This window comes from Anolis sagrei, chromosome 4 (assembly GCF_037176765.1).
Source record: "Anolis sagrei isolate rAnoSag1 chromosome 4, rAnoSag1.mat, whole genome shotgun sequence".
In the NCBI taxonomy this organism is placed as follows: Eukaryota; Metazoa; Chordata; class Lepidosauria; order Squamata; family Dactyloidae; genus Anolis; species Anolis sagrei.
In genome coordinates, this window is record NC_090024.1 from 186,214,598 (window position 1) to 186,232,574 (window position 17,977).

Sequence of the window (17,977 nt, forward strand, 5' to 3'; positions counted from 1 at the left end):
ATAAAGCCATTGTCCTCCCAACCCTGCTATATGCCTGTGAGACGTGGACAGTCTACAGACGTCATATGCAACTCCTGGAACGATTCCATCAGCGCTGCCTCCGGAAAATCCTGCAAATCTCCTGGGAAGACAAGCGGACAAACGTCAGTGTGCTGGAAGAAGCAAAGACCACCAGCATTGAAGCGATGGTCCTCCAACATCAACTCCGCTGGGCCGGCCACGTTGTCCGGATGCCTGACCACCGTCTCCCAAAGCAGTTGCTCTACTCCGAACTTAAGAACGGAAAACGGAACGTTGGTGGACAGGAAAAGAGATTCAAAGATGGGCTGAAAGCCAACCTTAAAAACTCTGGCATAGACACCGAGAACTGGGAAGCCCTGGCCCTTGAGCGCTCCAGCTGGAGAACAGCTGTGACCAGCAGTGCTGCAGAATTCGAGGAGGCACGAGTGGAGGGTGAAAGAGAGAAACGTGCCAGGAGGAAGGCGCGTCAAGCCAACCCCGACCGGGAACGCCTTCCACCTGGAAACCAATGCCCTCACTGCGGAAGAAGATGCAGAGCAAGAATAGGGCTCCACAGCCACCTACGGACCCACAAGGAAATCCATAATGGAAGACCATCTTACTCGTCCAACGAGGGATCGCCTAAGTAAGTAAGTAAGAGATATTTCAACTATTCTGATAGTTGTGGCAAAACAAACTTTACATATTGTTAATTTTGGAAAACAAACTTTGCATATTGTTAATTTTTGATCAACTCTTCTTTGTTGTGACATAGCAGGCATGAGCAAACTTTCTAACTTGGTGGCCACTAAGAGGACTGGCTGCTGCATGATGGAAGGAAGGAAAGAAGGGAAGGAGGAAGGAAAGAGAGAAGGGTGGAAGGATTAAAGGAAGGGAAGAATGGAAGGAGAAAGAGGGAAGGGGGAAGGAGGGAGGGAAGAGGGAAGGAAGGAGGATGAAAGGGAGAAAGTGAAGGATGAAAGGAGAAAGAGGGACAGAGGGAAAGAGGGAAGGAAAGATGAAAGGGTGGAAGGGAAGGGTGGAAGGGGAAAGAGGGAGGTAAGGAAGGGAAGGAGGGAGGTAAGGAGGAAGGAAAGACAAAAGGAAACACAGAAGGATGAAAGGGTGGAAAGGAAGGGTGGAAGGAGAAAGAGGGAGGTAAGGAAGGGAAGGAGGAAGGGAAGACAAAAGGAAAGACAGAAGGGAAGGAAGGAAAGAAGGATGAACGAATGGAAGGGAAAGAGGAAGGAAAAAGAGAAGGAGGAAGAAGGAAGGATGAAAAGGTGGAAGAGAAGGGAGTAAAGAGGGAGGGATGAAAGGAAAGGAGGTAGAAAATAGAAAAGGAAGGAAAACAAGAGGGAAGGAAGGAGAAAGGGGGGAAGAGGGAAGAAAGAGGTAAGGAAAGACAAAAGGGTGGAAGGGAAGGAAGGAAGGAGAAAAAGGGAGGGAGAGAAGGAGGAAAGTAAGGGATCACCTTACTTAGGTGATCCCTCGTTAGATGAGTAAGATGGTCTTCCATTATGCGTTTCCTTGTGGGTTCGTAGGTGGCTGTGGAGCCCTATTCTTGACCCGCATCTTCTCCCACAGTGAGGGCATTGGTTTCCAGGTGGAAGGCGGTCCCGGTCGGGGTTGGCTTGACGCGCCTTCCTCCTGGCATGTTTCTCTCTTTCGCCCTCCATCGTGCCTCCTTGAATTCTGTAGCACTGCTGGTCACAGCTGACCTCCAGCTGGAGCGCTCAAGGGCCAGGGCTTCCCAGTTCTCAGTGTCTATACCAGAGGAAAGAAAGAGAGAAGGAAGGAAGGATAGAATGGTGTGAGAGAGGAGAGCCTGAGAAAAGAGCCCAGGGAGCTGCATCCAGCCCTCAGGCCTGGGTTTACCCATACTTTTGATATAGGAACCCAGCTCTATTCTTGCTAAAGAAGTAATGGCTCTACTTAATTAACCGAAATATACCTGTACCAAGTAGGACTGTTTGCCTGCCTTACCTGATATTTTCTATTCTAGCAATGGTGAGCAACTTCTGAAGACTCTGGTATTTTGCACACACTGGGAGCTACTGTGCTCTTGTCTCTGTTAAATTTGCTTCAGTGGCAACTAAAAAAGATGTCTTCTCCTTTAACAAAGTGTGTGCTACTCTAAAGTACAAGTAGAAGTGTGCTTCTATGATGTATCAGTAGTGATGTTTTATTTGTAAACAAGATGTACAGGAAGTATGCCTGGCATTTTTTTTTTAAAAATGTTATTTTCCTTGAATTTGGGCATATTCTGTACATGCAAGAGCAACAGGAACCTTTGAGAAGCCACAACAGTGACCAGGGATGGAGCCACTTTGTACAGTTAGTGCTATTTAATACCTCTTTAACTGCCATGTCTCAATGGTAGGGATTCATGGGAGTTGTTGTTTACAAGGTCTTTAGCTTTCTCTGTCAACAATAGTGCTGGTGTCTCACCAAACTACAATCCCCATTATTTTCTATCATTGAGCCATGGCTGTTAAAATGTGTCAAATTGCATTAATTCTGCAGTGTAGATGCATCCCAAGGAGATTAATGAAGCTCATGATCCCTGTATTAGCCATCGCTCTTCTGGATATAAGGACAGAGTGGGATCTTTTACAGGACGTGCTACCATGGAGATGCCCAGACTCTTCCCTGGGATCCTGGCATATGTTCTACTTACCAGTGAGCTATGATTCCTCCCACATCTTACTACTGAAGATCATCTTAAGAAATATTCAGGAGACTTATCTCTCATATGCTCTCACAGTGATGTGCAACTATTGACATGATGGCCTTAGATGACATCACAAACCATGTACAATGAATGGCCTTGTATCTGCATAGGTGGAAAACTTGCCTGTGGCCAGAGCTCAAGCAGATACCATGGAACTTCCAGTGAAAATGATGATGTACTATGAGCTGCTAACTAGAAAAAACGTGGTCATGGCAACTACAGGAGCTACAGCTATCTATCTGGTATCTAAGACGCTTCTCGCAATGTTCAGAAGCCCGCCCTACAATCCGGATCTATTCAACTTAGCCAGTGAGTCCTGTAGGCCACAGGGAGATAGTAAAGCATTCTTAGTGTCTGTTTGGGGAAAAGCAATGCAACTCAGTAATCAGACCTTGTGAAAGTTAGTTTTAGGGACTGCCGTTCTAAGAATTGCCCAGACTGTAAATTCTGGGAGACCAGGTACAACCAAGAAATCTTTTCAGTCTCTGTCAGTATCTATGTCTGGAAACTTTGAATGTCTTACTTAAAGAAAACTTGTTCTTCCATCATTATTATGCTGTCTATCTCACCTCAACTAATATTAAAAGAGGCAAAGAAAGCTGGAAAATCTAAGAAGAGATAATTCACTTGAGTTGTTTCTATAGCAGGAGAGGTGGGGGGTGAAAGGGCCCTGCTAGGATTTGGTAAGCAACAAGTCCTAATGAGATATGGTTAGCAGAAGGCCCATTTCCCCAATGATAGGAAGATTCCAATTTCTTTCTCCTTCTCATGACCGCCTTCTAAGGGTACTTCCAGACTTCACTTAAACGTGCACCATAGTGGGTTTAAGAAAAACCCAAGACAGCAGTGTGGATTGGGCCTGGGGATCACGTAATGTGGTCCCTGTGTCCAATCCACACTGGGCCCACACCTGGAAAGATCCAGATCTTATCAAAGAGCTGGGTCTTGTATCAAATTAGGGTTTTCCTGCTTTGTCTCAAATTAATTCAGTTTTACTGGAAGCATTGTTTGGACTCCTCTGGTAAAAGTGCGAGAGCTTGTACCTTTTGGGCCCTGCCAGGATGGCCCTAAAAAGGAGAAGGAAACCCATTCGACTCATGGTTCTCCTATGAATGAGCGTGCTTCAAGAGGTCAACAACTGCTTAGCTTTGGTCTGGCAACTCAGGCCCGTGGCTTTTTTAATTGAGCTTTCCTACCCACTTTCATTTTAACAAGCATTATCATCTTTCCCAATTCGATGGATCATCTCATGATACATTTGAGTTAAGATAATCCAGCTAACATGGCCATTGGCTATGCTGACTGGAGAATTCTGGGAGTTATAACCCCAAAATTAACTTTTCCAGACCTAACCTATAGGACAGACTAAAACTCTCATCTACAAGAATTTTGATACCTCTCCTTGCTCTGAGATGAAAACATATGGTATTACATTACAAAAATGTTTTCAAGTGATTTCTGGACTTTTTTGATTCCAGCAGGACAGTGTTTCATTTCTGGATGATTGCTTCTAGGAGTTCCTGCTGAGTACTACCCAATGCCATCTGCACTAGTGAATGTTCCTGGAGATCTCAGGAAACTCCTGGAGGCCCTCAGCCATGACCTTGATGATGATTCCAAGAGAACAACACTTCATAACATCACTCAGTACATCTATCTGAAAGAATCAGAGGTGAAATTCAGAGGACATAGAATGCAATGTTGAATATCAACCCCTAGCAGTTCTGTAGCTCAAATTCAGCTTCTCTCTTGAGACTTCTCACAGTCCTGGTTCTATTCCACTAGCAATCAATGGAAATCAGTGCCCAAGATCTTACACTTGTATAAAATAAACCCAGAAAGGAAGGCCACATGTTCCAGCTAGAAAAGAGTCAGGTGCCCTTTTGCACCAAAAAGCATTAGACAAGGGTTTTATCAATAACTTAGGTATACTTAAAAGAGATGGTGGATTGTAGAGATTGGGCAGGTACTTGGATGAATCAGGTTCTAATCTCCCTTGAGGCAGCCAACTCACAAGGTCATCTCAGAACATTTTTTAAAAAATTGGTTGTTGTAGGTTTTTCGGGCTGTATGGCTATGTTCTAGAAGCACTCTCTCCTGATGTTTTGCCTGCATCTATGGCGGGCATCCTCAGAGGTTGTGAGGTTTGTTGGAAACTAGGAAAAATGGTTTATATATCGGCGGAAAGTCCAGAGCGGGAGAAAGAACTCTTGTCTGTTGGAGCTAGGTGTGAATGTTTCAATTGGCCACCTTGATTAGCATTTGATGGCCTGATGGTTTTTAGGGGTGTCTTGTTACTGCCTGGAGGAATCCTTTGTTGAGAGGTGATCGCTGTTCCTGATTGTTTCTTGTTTGGAGTTCCCCTGTGTTTGAGTGTTCCTCTTTATTTACTGTCCTGATTTTAGAGGTTTTTTTTAATACTGGTAGCAAGATTTTGTTCATTTCCATGGTTTCTTCCTTTCTGTTGAAATTGTCCACATGCTTGTGGATTTCAATGGCTTCTCTGTGTAGTCTGACATAATAAATAATTTTTTAAATTTTATTTTTCTATTTATATCTTGCTCTTCTCCCAAATGGGATTAAAATTGGCTTAACAATATGAATTGAAACTGAGCAGTTAAAATGAAAGGTTTTTTTAAAAAAACAAAAAAAACAAAAAAAACACATTAAATATACCATTAGGATTTCATCACATTGTAGCAGGAAAGTGTTTGGTAGAGCAGAGGTCAGTCTGACTCAGTTTTGAAATGAAATGGCTGATTTCTCTACTTTCATCACACTGTTAAATATATCTGTGTTACTCAGTTGTACTCAGCATTCTTTCAGAAGCAGCAGCCACCAAGAAGCCTCTTTCCTGTTTTCCTACCAACCAAGTTTTGGAGGGTAGTTGGATAGAGAAAAAGTCTTTCCCAGAGGCCCCTAAGACTCAGACAGGCTCACATGAGGACATAAAGGCTTTCAAATAGGCTGGACCTAAGGTTTCGGTGGTCAAAATCAGTACATTGAATTGTGGCCAGAAACCAACCATTTGTCAGCAAAGCTACCTTCGGTAAGGCAGTTATATACCATATAATATTTAATCGGGATACTTAAAATATTTTACCATGAAAATATTTTACCATGAAAAAATATGATTAATCCTGAAACTGAAGGCCCTGTTATAATATCACTTTCACTGCCATGGTTGCGTTTTAGTGCATCCTGGCATTTAGTTCATCCTAGGATTTGTTTGTAACCCTGTGATTTGAAACTTTTGGCAGAGAATTCTAAATAGCCTTCCCTAAATTACAAATCCCAGGATTCCACATGATGGAACCATGGCAGTTAAAGTAGATCACAGTGCTATAAATGTGCAGTCACAAGTAGAATACAAAGAAATAAGTGAGTACATTCATGCGGAGTTGCTGTGAGTTTTCCAGGCTGTATGGCCATGTTTTAGACACATTCTTTCCTGAAACTAGGCAATTGGAGTTTATAGATCAGTGGAATGTCCAGGGTGGGAGAAAGAACTCTTGTCTGTTTGAAGCAGGTGTGAATGTTGCAATTGGCCACCTTGATTAGCATTGAATAGCCTTTCAGCTTCAAAGTCCGACTGCTTACTACCTGGGGGAATTCTTTGTTGGGAGGTGTTAGCTGGCCGTGATTGATTTATGTCTTGAATTCCATGCTTATAGTACAGTGGGCCCAAGATATCTACTGAGATTTGATTCAAGAAAAGAAAACATGTTGCATGCATGCTTCCATGGACTCCAACCCACTGCATTTAAATGTTTTAGCTAGACATTCCTTTTTCTCAATTAATCTCCAAGGTACTATGGGATTCTTTTGTCGTTTCTTATACCCATTTCTGAACTTCACCAACTTGTCACCTGCAAAAGGGATGTCAAATGGTTAAATGAGTGTGGAAAATATTTAGCATCAGAATTGAGATGGGTGTACATTATCGTTCATGACATTCCCATTAGATAATCTTTTTTTCTACTTTCCAGGCCAATATATGTACCAACGATGATATAAAACTGATAGCATCATTCCTGGACGATGATGATAAAGTCACCAAAACAGAGGCACTGAATGCCCTCAAAGCTTTCACTATAATTTGGAGGTTTAAAATCAAAATCCAGGTAACCATTTTCATTTCTAACATGGTTGGGTTATTGCATTAGCTCTTTATTTAAATACCTCTTTGCACCAACAAAATAAACATTATGTAAGCAAATGGCACTATACAGCAAAATGACACAAAACTATAGACAGCATAAAATTCAATACAAATAATTTGTTAACAGTGCTCCCTTCTCCCCAAACCAAATCAAAAGAGCACTAAAGGATTTCATCAGCTGTTACACCACCCATAATCCCTTTTGCCGCTGCACAATTTTAATTCTAATTCTCTGCTGAAATATTTTTAATTTTATCTCTTTATCACAGCTGATGATTTTAACTGTTGATGGCTTTGCATTGTGGGTGTAATTTGTAAGCATTTACATATTTGCTAATAGAATATTTCATTCATTGTTTTTTCTTTGGAATTTTGCTTTTGTAAGATGTCCATGGGGCGGAAACAACAATCTTATAAGAAATGGAAGAAATAAGTACTGGAAGGATAAAGCCATATCTCTGAATGGTACCTTGGGATAATTTAAACAAGAAAAATTATATGTAGAAATGGATTTATCGATCCATGCATAGAAAAATCATTAGGACTTTGGGGCATTAATATAGTGAAAACAAACTGTGTGAAAGTCTCACTGCTCTATTATTATTTCCAGTGGGATTTCTTGACATTTTGCCATCTGTATTGTCAAAGGCTTTCATGGCCAGAATCACTGGGTTGTTGTAGGTTTTTTATGTTCTATGGCCATGTTCTAGAAGCATTCTCTCCTGATGTTTTGCCTGCATCTATGGCAGGCATCCTCAGAGGTTGTGAGGTCACAACCTCTGAGGGAACTCACAACCTCTGAGGATGTCTGCCATAGATGCAGGCAAAACGTCATGAGAGAATGCTTCTAGAACATGGCCATCCAGCCCAAAAAATCTACAACAATCCATTTTGCCATTTCTGCCCATCAAGTGCGGAAACTACTACAGTTGGGCAAGTTGCAATAACTGCTTCCAATCTAGATAATATTCTCCTGAAGGACAGCATGTACAATTTCTAAATGGACCACCGATGATGCTGGTGTTTTTGGTTTGCCTTTCAGGAATATGTCCCCAAAATTGCTGAGTTGGTAACAAATACTTGGGACACCAATCTGCAGGTAGCAGGGTTGAGGCTACTGAATGGACTGCATATACCAGACAGCACTCACCCATTGATGAGAAGACTGCTATCAAATTTCATGGATATTCTGCTTATGGCAAACACTTTGGCCAAGGTACAAAATCATAGCTCCGTTTCTTCTTCAACATTGTCTGGTATAAGAATTTTTTTTAAAAAAAAATCACACAAGTAACCACATCTACACAATTTGTGTTGGTAAAGTTCTCAGAACTATTTGGGTCATGAACATTAGTGAAGACCTCATGAACACCACAGGTTTCCCACTACTGTCCATCCTACCTCAACGTGATTTTTCAAATTTCAACTCAAGCAACTTTCTCTTTGGTTCCTGAGTTTGCGCGGTCCTTATTGGATAGTGTTTCTCCTCCTATAAAGATGATTTTGGTACTTTTAGAAATCTTTTAGTTCCCTTAGTCTAGAGGTCCTCAAACTTTTGAAACAGGCTGGTTCATGGTCCCACAAACTGTCATGGGGCCGGACTGTAGTTTGGAAAAAAATTGTATTGTCAAAGGCTTTCATGGCCAGAATCACTGGGTTGTTGTAGGTTTTCGGGCTATATGGCCATGTTCTAGAAGCATTCTTGCCTGATGTTTCACCTTTATCTGGCTGCTTACTGCCTGGAGGAATCTTTTGTTGTGAGGTGTTAGCTGGCCCTGATATCTGGTATCCACACAACCTCACAACCTCACAACTTCTGAGGATGCCAGCCATAGATGCAGGCAAAATGTCAGGACAGAATGCTTCTAGAACATGGCCATATAGCCCGAAAAACCTACAACAACCCCAAAATGAACAAATTTCTTTTTTAAAAAAATATAATCTTTATTAGTTTTCTTATTATACAATTGTTTAAAAAAAAAGCTTTGGTGGGGGGGGGGGGGTAAGGAAAAGAAAGTAGTAGCGGTGCAGGGGAATTAGGGATAGAGGAAGGTCTTAGAGGTATAGTAAAGGTAAGTATCTACAGAAGTAAAGGTTAGTGTCTAGAGAAAAAAGGGGGGGATAGTTTAAAATGAGAGAAGACAAGAGAAGAAGATATAGAAATTTTTGTTCTTCTAGGTTGACTTCCAGGATTCGTCGAGGTTGGTCTCTTCCTTTTCGTTTTTCCTTTCTTCATTTTCCATCTTTTTGTACTGCATTCTACTAATCATCTATTTACAGTTTGTTAGGTTTTATTCCTTCTTTGTATTTATTTTAGATATTCCTCAAATTTTGTCCATTCTGTCTCCGTCTCTTCTATTCCTTTGCTCCTTTGAAGGAGGTAGCTCAGTCTGTCCATATTCTTCACGTCCATCAGTTTCTTCTTCCATTCCTCAATTTTGGGTACTTCGTTTTTTCTCCATAACTTTGCATAGCATATTCGTGCAGCGGTTGATGATAAGAATATCAATTTTTCGGTGTTTTTTTCAATCTTATCATTTGTAATTCCCAGCAAGAAGATTTCCGGTTTTAAGGGAATTTGAATTTTTAATATTTTTTGTAATATGGCATGTATCTCCCTCCAGTAATTTTTTGCCTTTTTGCATTTTCACCATGTGTGGAAAAAAGTACCTTCTTCTATGCCACATTTCCAACATTTTGGGCTAACATTTTTGTAATATTTATTAAATTTGTATGGTGTCATGTACCATCTATAGAATAGTTTTATCCAATTTTCTTGCATATCATAGGCTTTTAAGTATTTATTTTTTTTCCTCCACACCTACTTCCAATCATCCAGCCTTATTGTTCTACCTATGTTTTTAGCCCACTTCACCAAACAATCTTTCACTTCTTCTTCCTCCGTGTTCAAATTTCTATGCGCACTGCACATATCTTATTTGTAATGCAAAAAAAATATATGAAAGAACAATACAATATTTACAATGAAGAACAATTTTAACCAGCATAAACTTTCCAGTATATCAATGGGAAGTGTGGGCCTGCTTTTGATTGATAAGGTTGTCAAATTAATTAAGATTGTTATTGTTTTGTGTCTTCAAGTTGTTTTAGACTTAGGACAACCCTAAGTCTAAAGTTTAGGGTGGAGGCTGGGTAAATGACCTTGGAGGGCTGCATCCAGCCCATAGACCTCAGTTTGGGACTCCTGCCTTAAGCTAATACTTAATCCTATGTGAGTAGTGCCATGTTGGCTACCAAAACTGAGTCACATGAAGAGCTATAGGATTTTCCCATTTTGACAGTTTCAAAAGGTTCTTCCAGATCGGCCTAAAGTGTGAGTTCCAAAAATAATTCCTTGAGTTACGCTGGATTTTACCTGTTCTTTTCCTCTCCGTATCCCTGTATTCGATTCCTTTGGAGAAATTCATAGCAATTTCTTGGATCTGCACCAAGTTTCTTCACAGTTTTCTTAAACTGGGATGTATGGTGTGAAGGGCAAATATTCTCTTTGGTTTAATAGTTGTAGTGCAAAAGTGCTGTTCTACCGATGCATTATAGCACAATAACTCTAAAAGGTTTTTTGAAAAGAAAGAAAAGGAGAAAAGAAAATGTATTGTTCCTTTATTTATTTATTTACTACACTTATATGTGGCCCCTCTCAGCCAGGAGGTGACTCAGGGAGGTTCACAACTGGCAACAATTTGATGCCTCCACAACTATAAAATGCAAGTTAAAACAAATTATAAAAACAATTAAAACATTAACATATTCCTGTTGGTACTTGGAACTTCCAGAAAATGATCTGGGACAACAGAAACATTTCTGTTGTCCCAGAATGTTTTCCCAGATATTTAAAATTGCATGGATATTTAAAATGTCTTGAGAAAGTACAGGACCAAATATCACAATCTTTTGAAACATTCATCTGAAGGAACCCTAGGAGTGATATTCTTTGTTTTCTCAGGTGCAAGTTCTCAAGTTTCTTAGCACATTAGCCCAGGAAGAAGACCTTCTGTATGACATCATGAATAGTCAGGTAAGTTTGACTTTGCTTTCCTCTGAACAGGGGCGGCTCAACCCATTACGCAAAGTAAGCATTTGCAGTATAGTTGGTTTTGCCCAGGGGCGCTCTTGAGGCGCTCTTGGGGAAAAATAGACCTTGACATATGCGAGTTGTAGTTACTGGGATGTATAGTTCACCTACAATCAAAGAGCATTCTGAACTCCACCAATGATGTGATTGAACCAAATATGGCACACAGAACTCCCACAGCAAAGAGAAAATATATATCAGTGATTGGTTGGGGGGGGGGGGGCGCCAAAATACTGTTTGCTTACCGTTGAAAATTACCTCTGCCTCTGAATTTGTGAAAGTGTGACTTGCCCAAGATAATCCAGTGGATTTCCAGCAAATTTCCATGGCTGAGTGAGGATTTGTAGTTTGGTGAGGCACCCATACTCTTTGGCTGAAGACCTTCTAAAACTACAAATGACAAGGCAGTTAAAATGGTGTCAGACTGCATTAATTCTGCAGTGTAGTAGCTGCACCCAGAGACAACAAGCTAGTAAAGTCAGTGCGGTGTAATAACTAGAGTACTGCTTGTGGGGAGGATCTTAGTTCAGATTCTCACTTGACCACCAAATTCACTATTTTATATATTTGAATTTCCTCACATGGGCATTGTATGGGAGTCCTACATGTCTCCTTGAATTCCTTGGGGAAATGTAAGTGTAACAAATGAATACACAAAGAATTAGTATGCCATGCAACGCACTCTTAGTATCATCCACATGTGGGTGAAACTTTTACTAACCCCAGTTGTGGCCTCTCTTTCCAAGGCACCCCCTGAATTCCTGAGCCTTTTCCAGCCTTCTTTACCTGGGAACCTACTTTGCGAGTTGTTAATCTTTGTGGAGCGGCTTAGTGCAGGGCGCTTGTCCCCCCAGTACCAGTCAGTGCAGTGGCACTACAATGACAACTCTCTCCATGAAGTCATCTTTGGGGACAACTCTCGCCTCTCCGACCGGTTGCTGGCTCTCATAATTCACCCAGAGGAAGAGGTGCAGACTGAAGCCTGCAAAGTAATCCTCAGCCTCCGACTCAACAAGGAAGAGAGCCGGGTTCTCAGTGGACCCCCCTTTGGGGCCAACATCAGTATCGGCCCCTTGGAATCAACAAGAATTAGCCAGGCCGACAACTCCAGCCTCAGCAACCATCCCCTTAACCCCAGCACCAACCCCTCTAATGCCACGGGGAATGATGGCACCCATGATGAGAGTGGCCGCAACTTTTATCCCCTTCAAACCATGGATGAGACTGACGAGAGCTTCTATCCCCTTGAGAGAGCTGACCACAGCTTCCACCCCAGTCTCCACAGCAGCGGACGAGTGGTTGAGGACAACTCCAGGAGCAGCTTTCACCCAGTTGATTGTTTGGACAACAGTGACAGCGGCAGCCTTTAAGGACTCAATTTATAGAGGGGGGGAAGAAACTAATAAAGAAATTGGAGAAGAGATGAAAGAACCAAGGATTTTAGAGTGCTGTTTCTTCCTCTACCTTATTGCTCACTGATGTGATACATACTTACGAGTGCCAAATATATTCACAAGCTAAGTGAACTACAAATTATGTTAGGGCTCTTAATTTTTTAAAAAACGAAATGACAAAGACTTCCCCTCAATATTATATGTTGGAAGGATAATATTTTTGTGTAGTACTGTGGGGCTCCTTAAGCTGGGCATAAGTTACCGCATAGAGAGGCAACACTTCCAGTGTTGAAGGCCAACTTTCACTCCTACTGGTGGGCTATATAGTCATGTTTTTTAATTAACTGAGAAGGGACATGACATTCACTAATTCAGGAGGCATAAGACAAGATAAGAATTATAGCCATATCTGAGGATGGTTTCATAAAAAATACAACACTTTTATCTTAAAAGATTTGATACTTTGGCGTTATCTGGGGAGTGTGCATTTTCCAAGTTGTTAAGCATGTTCCAACTAGTCCTAATACTGAGCATATTCCTCTGCAATATGTCCTGAATTTCCTTGGTTTGACTGCTACAGGTAAAAACTCAATACTAAAAAGTAATCTCATTCACATTTCCAGCATTTGTTTTTTGTGGGCTTTTTTTGAATTTAGCCAATTTTTGTGGGGTTAGATACCATTGGTACATCATCTTCATTTTCCTTAAGGTTGTATGAGTAAGTGTTATTGATTTTTCTTTTCCAACTTAATTCCCATTTTTCTAGCAAGATTGTTCTCCCAATGTTTCTTGTCCATTCATTGCAACCTTTTTGATGAGTATAATTCATCTTGGATTAAAGTTTCCCGTACTGACCACCCGTATCTTAAATTATGTCCTTCTAACTTAAGCAACTCCTTATTTTCCAGTTTGATCCAATCCTTTCACCAACGAAAGTTAGCTGCTTTGTAGTTGTATCTGAGGTCTGGCAGGACCCGTGTCTTACTGAACTGAATGAGAAGACAACAGAATATAATAAACCAAACACCATGGGATTTCCTGCAGCATTGACAGTACGAGCAAATACAAGGCATCTCCTTTTATAGCCACACTCACTATAAACTCAAAATGTCTTATATCAGGGTGCATAATAGGCTCAGATATGAAACCTGATTATTTCCATTAGTAAAGGTAAAGGTTTTCCCCTGACATTAAATCCACTCATCTCCATTTCTAAACCGAAGAACTGGCGTTGTCCGTAGACACCTGCAGCAACTCAACACTTTAACCCACTGCGCCGCCAGGGGCTCACGATTATTTCCATTACTTTTGCTATATTTCTGACAGGGAAGAATATGGAAGATTGGACACAGGAAGGCATTAATTTCTCTTTCTTTTATCTGTGGATGCTTTTCTAAGAAAATAGAGATTTTTTTAAAAAAGCAGGCCATCCAGACTAACATTGCCAACCCCAATGAGTTCAAATACTCACAGACCTCAGCAACAAATCATTCTGGATGCAGGGTGATAGAAGTTGCAGTTCCATATGGCATGAATATAGTACATGCTATAAAAAGTGAGTGTTCCCAGCAGACTGAATTAAAGCCTTTTGGAGCACAAACAATAACAACCACAAAACTGACAGAAGCAGCTGAACATAAACATCTTTAATGTTTGTCTTCACTTTCCTTTTGCTAGGTCCTTGCAGATGCCTAAGACGGAATTGATAATACCCCCCACAATTGTCCGGTCTGCATCACAATTTAAGCCAATCTCACAGGGACACCTGTAGTATGTTCCAAAAAACCGCTGCAAGAGATATGGAAAACCAGATCAGAATACAGAACTTTACAAGATCAAAACTTTCTTTGTAGGGAGATTTCAATTTACAGAATCCTTTCCAACTGTTTGGATTGAAAGAGATCCCAAGAACCTAGTCTAACCCAATGTTGTTCAAGGATAAACAATCAAATCACTCCCAATAGATGTCCCCCAGCATCTTCTTTAAAATCTCCCTAGAAGGGGACTTCACTCACTCCGAAACAGTATAATCCATTGTTGGGTAGCTCTTGCTTTCTGCAAATTCTTCCTAATGTTTAGGTTGAATTTCTTTTTCTGTTGTTTGAATCCATTGATCAATGTCACTGTCTCTGAAGCAGGAGAAATTTTTCTCCATCTCCAGGATAACATCATTTCAAATATTTAAACACAACTATCTAGTCTCCTCTCAGCCTTCTTTTTTTTGAGGCTATATGTACCCTGCTCCCTACACAAAGGCTTTAGTTTTCAAACTTTTGATTATTTTGATCATCTATTGGGAGTGATTCGATTGTGTTTTCTTGAACAACCATCCTCTGGAAACATTCCAGCTTGTCAATACCCTTTTTGAATGGTGGTGCCCAGAACTGGACACAGTTTTCCAGATGAAGTCTGACAAAAGCAGAATAGAATGGGACTATTATTTTTCCTTGATCCATACACTATACTATTGATGCAGTCTAGATTCGCATTACCTTTTTTATCTGTTGCATCACACTACTGACTCTTGTTCAGTTCCTCGTTTATTAAGATTCCTAGATCCCTTTCACATGTACTGTTCTCAAACCAGGTGTCATCCATTTTTTCATTTTTTTTCTACCAAAGTGTATAACCATGCATTTTTCCATCTGTCCAATCTGTTAGCCCATAATCTTTCCAAAAGCACATTTCAAGTTCTGCCAAATATGGCTGTTTATTGCAGAAAGCCAATTTGTTCCATTGTATACTTTTAAAGCCCTCTCTACTTGGAACCAAACTTCAGAAAATTCTGATCCAGAAAGTCTTTAAGTCATTTGCTGAACTGATGAAAGCCTTACAAAAGAAAGGGAGAAGAAAGGTTAAATATGAGGATAAAACACATCAGGCTTTCAACCAATGAGCAACCATCTCTTGAGTATCTTGAGATATGTCTCTTTTGTGGATCCCATTGATACCTACCAGTTTTTCTTTCCTCAGTAGAAGGATCAGACAATTAGTATTTAACTAAACTGTAAGCAATGCAGGTACCTTCTGGGAACATTCCTGATTCTCAGCTGCTTTGTTGGCACAACGTGCCAAACTAGACCCAGTCCTCCTTAGACAACATCTGCTTTGACACTGGTTGCTTTGCAGACATAGGTTTCCATTGTTCTGTAAATGAAATAAAATTAGATCAAATGCAAGCAATTGGATAGATGTGAATGGACCTTTTTCCTCCTCTCTCTCTCAGGCAAGATGCATGTTTTCATTTTTTTATATGATACAATGTCACAAATAATTTTTATTTTTTGGATAAAATGGTCAGGTTTATAAACATTCCATAAGTGTATCATAACAATCATATCATAACATTTCCTGAGACAACAGGAAAGCTTAGAGAAGACAATGATGGAAGGAAAAAGAAAATGGAAGGAAAAAGAAAGAGGGGCCGACCAAGGGCAAGGTGGATGGAGTGACTGGCTTGACTCTGAAAGAGCTGGGGGTGGAGACGGCTGACAGGGAGCTCTGGCGTGGGCTGGTCCATGAGGTCACGAAGATTTGGAAGTGACTGAACAAACAAACAAGAACATCATAACAATGCTTATAGATATTAGAGCAACAAGGGGCATCATAATTATCACTAGTTGATATCTCACAGTTTCCGTTTTCTGAATTGACAATACAAACTCTCATTTAACCGATACTTAAAGAACCAGAACTCACAAGCAACTGCAGAAAATGAAGAAAAAAGGCTTTAAATAAAAAATATGTCTTCATTTGATTTTTATTATTGTATTTCAGTGTCAATATCAAGTCAATACAGAGTTCATTGTATGCTATCGTTTGTTATATTGTATTACTTTGGCTTACTAATAGAAACACACAAGCAACCAGAAACTCCCTTTTCTGGCATCTCCCAATCCCCATGGTGCTGGTTAACTGAGAGTCTACTGTGCTGCATCTTAAATGTGACTGACATAGTAAATTCAGCAGTTCTTACATCCAAGTCACTTTTCATATTCATGTCTTTCTCTGATCATCCAAATGTCTCCACATTAATTCATGGATGAATTCAACAAGGGATTTATTTGACCATGGCAACAAACATTTATAGGTCCAATTGGTTTTGATAAAAAATAAGATCCAGTCTCCCTACTATACCAAGTTCCTACCCAACTCATCCTGGCTCCACAGGTACTTTGCATAAAGTGACTGAAGCATTATTGAAATAAATTCTGAATTGAATCATATACTAAAAGAAAAAGAGATTTGATTCTCCAAGCCTTTTCTTATAAGGGAATCGGGGAATATTTAAAACATGACCAGTGGTTTCTTACCAGATTAAAGTCAAGTCTGGCAAAGGATTCTGCCCAAATACAGATGAGTAGCAGAATGATCCAAGGTCTCTCCATTATCTCCCAGTGAATTGATCTGGTCTTCTGCTCTTGAGAATCCAGGACTATTACTATGTTGCTAAATTATATATAATATGATAAAGATCACATTAACATTCCTTCCAGTAAATTAGGTATGCGTCTCTGTATAACTGGATATAATTGCATATATTTATTTATTTACCACACTTTTATCCTGCCCTTTTCAGCCCAAAGGCTACTCAGGGCGGTGTACCGACTGGCAACAATTAGATGCTGAACACACAATATAATAAACCAAACATCACAGGATTTCCTGCAGCATTAACAAATATCTAGTCAGAGTACTAGCAAATACTAGGCATCCCCTTTTGCACCCACACTCAAGATAAACTCAAAATGTCTTATATCAGGGTGCATAATATGCTCAAATATGGAACCTGATTATTTCTATTACTTTTGCTATATCTCTGACAGGGTAGAATAAGGAAGATTTGAAATGGGAAGCTATTAAGTTCTATTTCTTTTATCTGTGGATTCTCTTTCTAACAAAACTGAGATAAACAAACAGGCCATCCAGATTGACATTGCCAAACCCAATGACTTCCAATATCCACAGTCCTCAGCAACAAATCATTCTCGATGCACAGTGATAGAAGTTGTATTTCCATACACCTGGAAGGTTCCTTTTTTAATTAATGTTTTTATTGTAAACACAGGTAGAAGAATATAAAAATCAGTCACCATTTCAAAACACATGCAAAATGTTGTTCTCCAAATAGTCTTAACATTGATGATTCCATATTTATCTCCCACATCTGTCTATCAATATTACTCCACTCTCTCCCCATGCCCCCTGGGAACACTACTTTCCTTCATTCAGATACCCTTTTAATTGATCAATCATGAAGAGAGAATAGTTCCATTCTTTATATTTTCCTTGTCCTTTGACTTTATCTATCAATATTCCCCATTACAGATCCCAGTTCTTCTTGATTCAGGCTGAGGTGTATTTGATTCTCCTTTGATCCTGGAGCATGAAGTCAGCTAGATATTCAAACTATTTTATTTTCCCACTTTCTATGGTCTTTCAAGCCAAATGCCACAGTTGCTTAGGTGGCGACTGTCATGCATTTTATAATTTCCACCCAAACTTTAATGTTTTTGTTCTTGGCAGGTGGTTGGACTGGATGGCCCATGAGGTCTCTTCCAACTCTTTGATTCTATGATTCTATGATTGTACAG

At 40.1% G+C, this 17,977-nt stretch overlaps 1 protein-coding gene across 5 annotated transcripts in view; it reads left to right on the forward strand.

Moving 5' to 3' along the window:
* LOC132773743 (armadillo repeat-containing protein 12-like) overlaps positions 1-13,237 on the forward strand; it is a 77,621-nt gene extending 64,384 nt beyond the window's left edge. For 2 of the 5 annotated variants that reach the window (XM_067467978.1, XM_067467977.1), the window contains 5 exons: positions 4,249-4,406; positions 6,724-6,858; positions 7,939-8,112; positions 10,861-10,932; positions 11,736-13,237. In XM_067467978.1, the coding sequence (XP_067324079.1) occupies positions 4,272-4,406; positions 6,724-6,858; positions 7,939-8,112; positions 10,861-10,932; positions 11,736-12,359 (1,140 nt within the window). In that variant the 5' untranslated portion in view covers positions 4,249-4,271 and the 3' untranslated portion in view covers positions 12,360-13,237. Of the gene's footprint in view, positions 1-2,868; positions 3,044-4,212; positions 4,407-6,723; positions 6,859-7,938; positions 8,113-10,860; positions 10,933-11,735 lie in introns of those variants that run through there. The other 3 variants (XM_067467979.1, XM_060773187.2, XM_060773188.2) reach the window with 3 other exon arrangements.
* Positions 13,238-17,977: the final 4,740 nt, after the last annotated feature.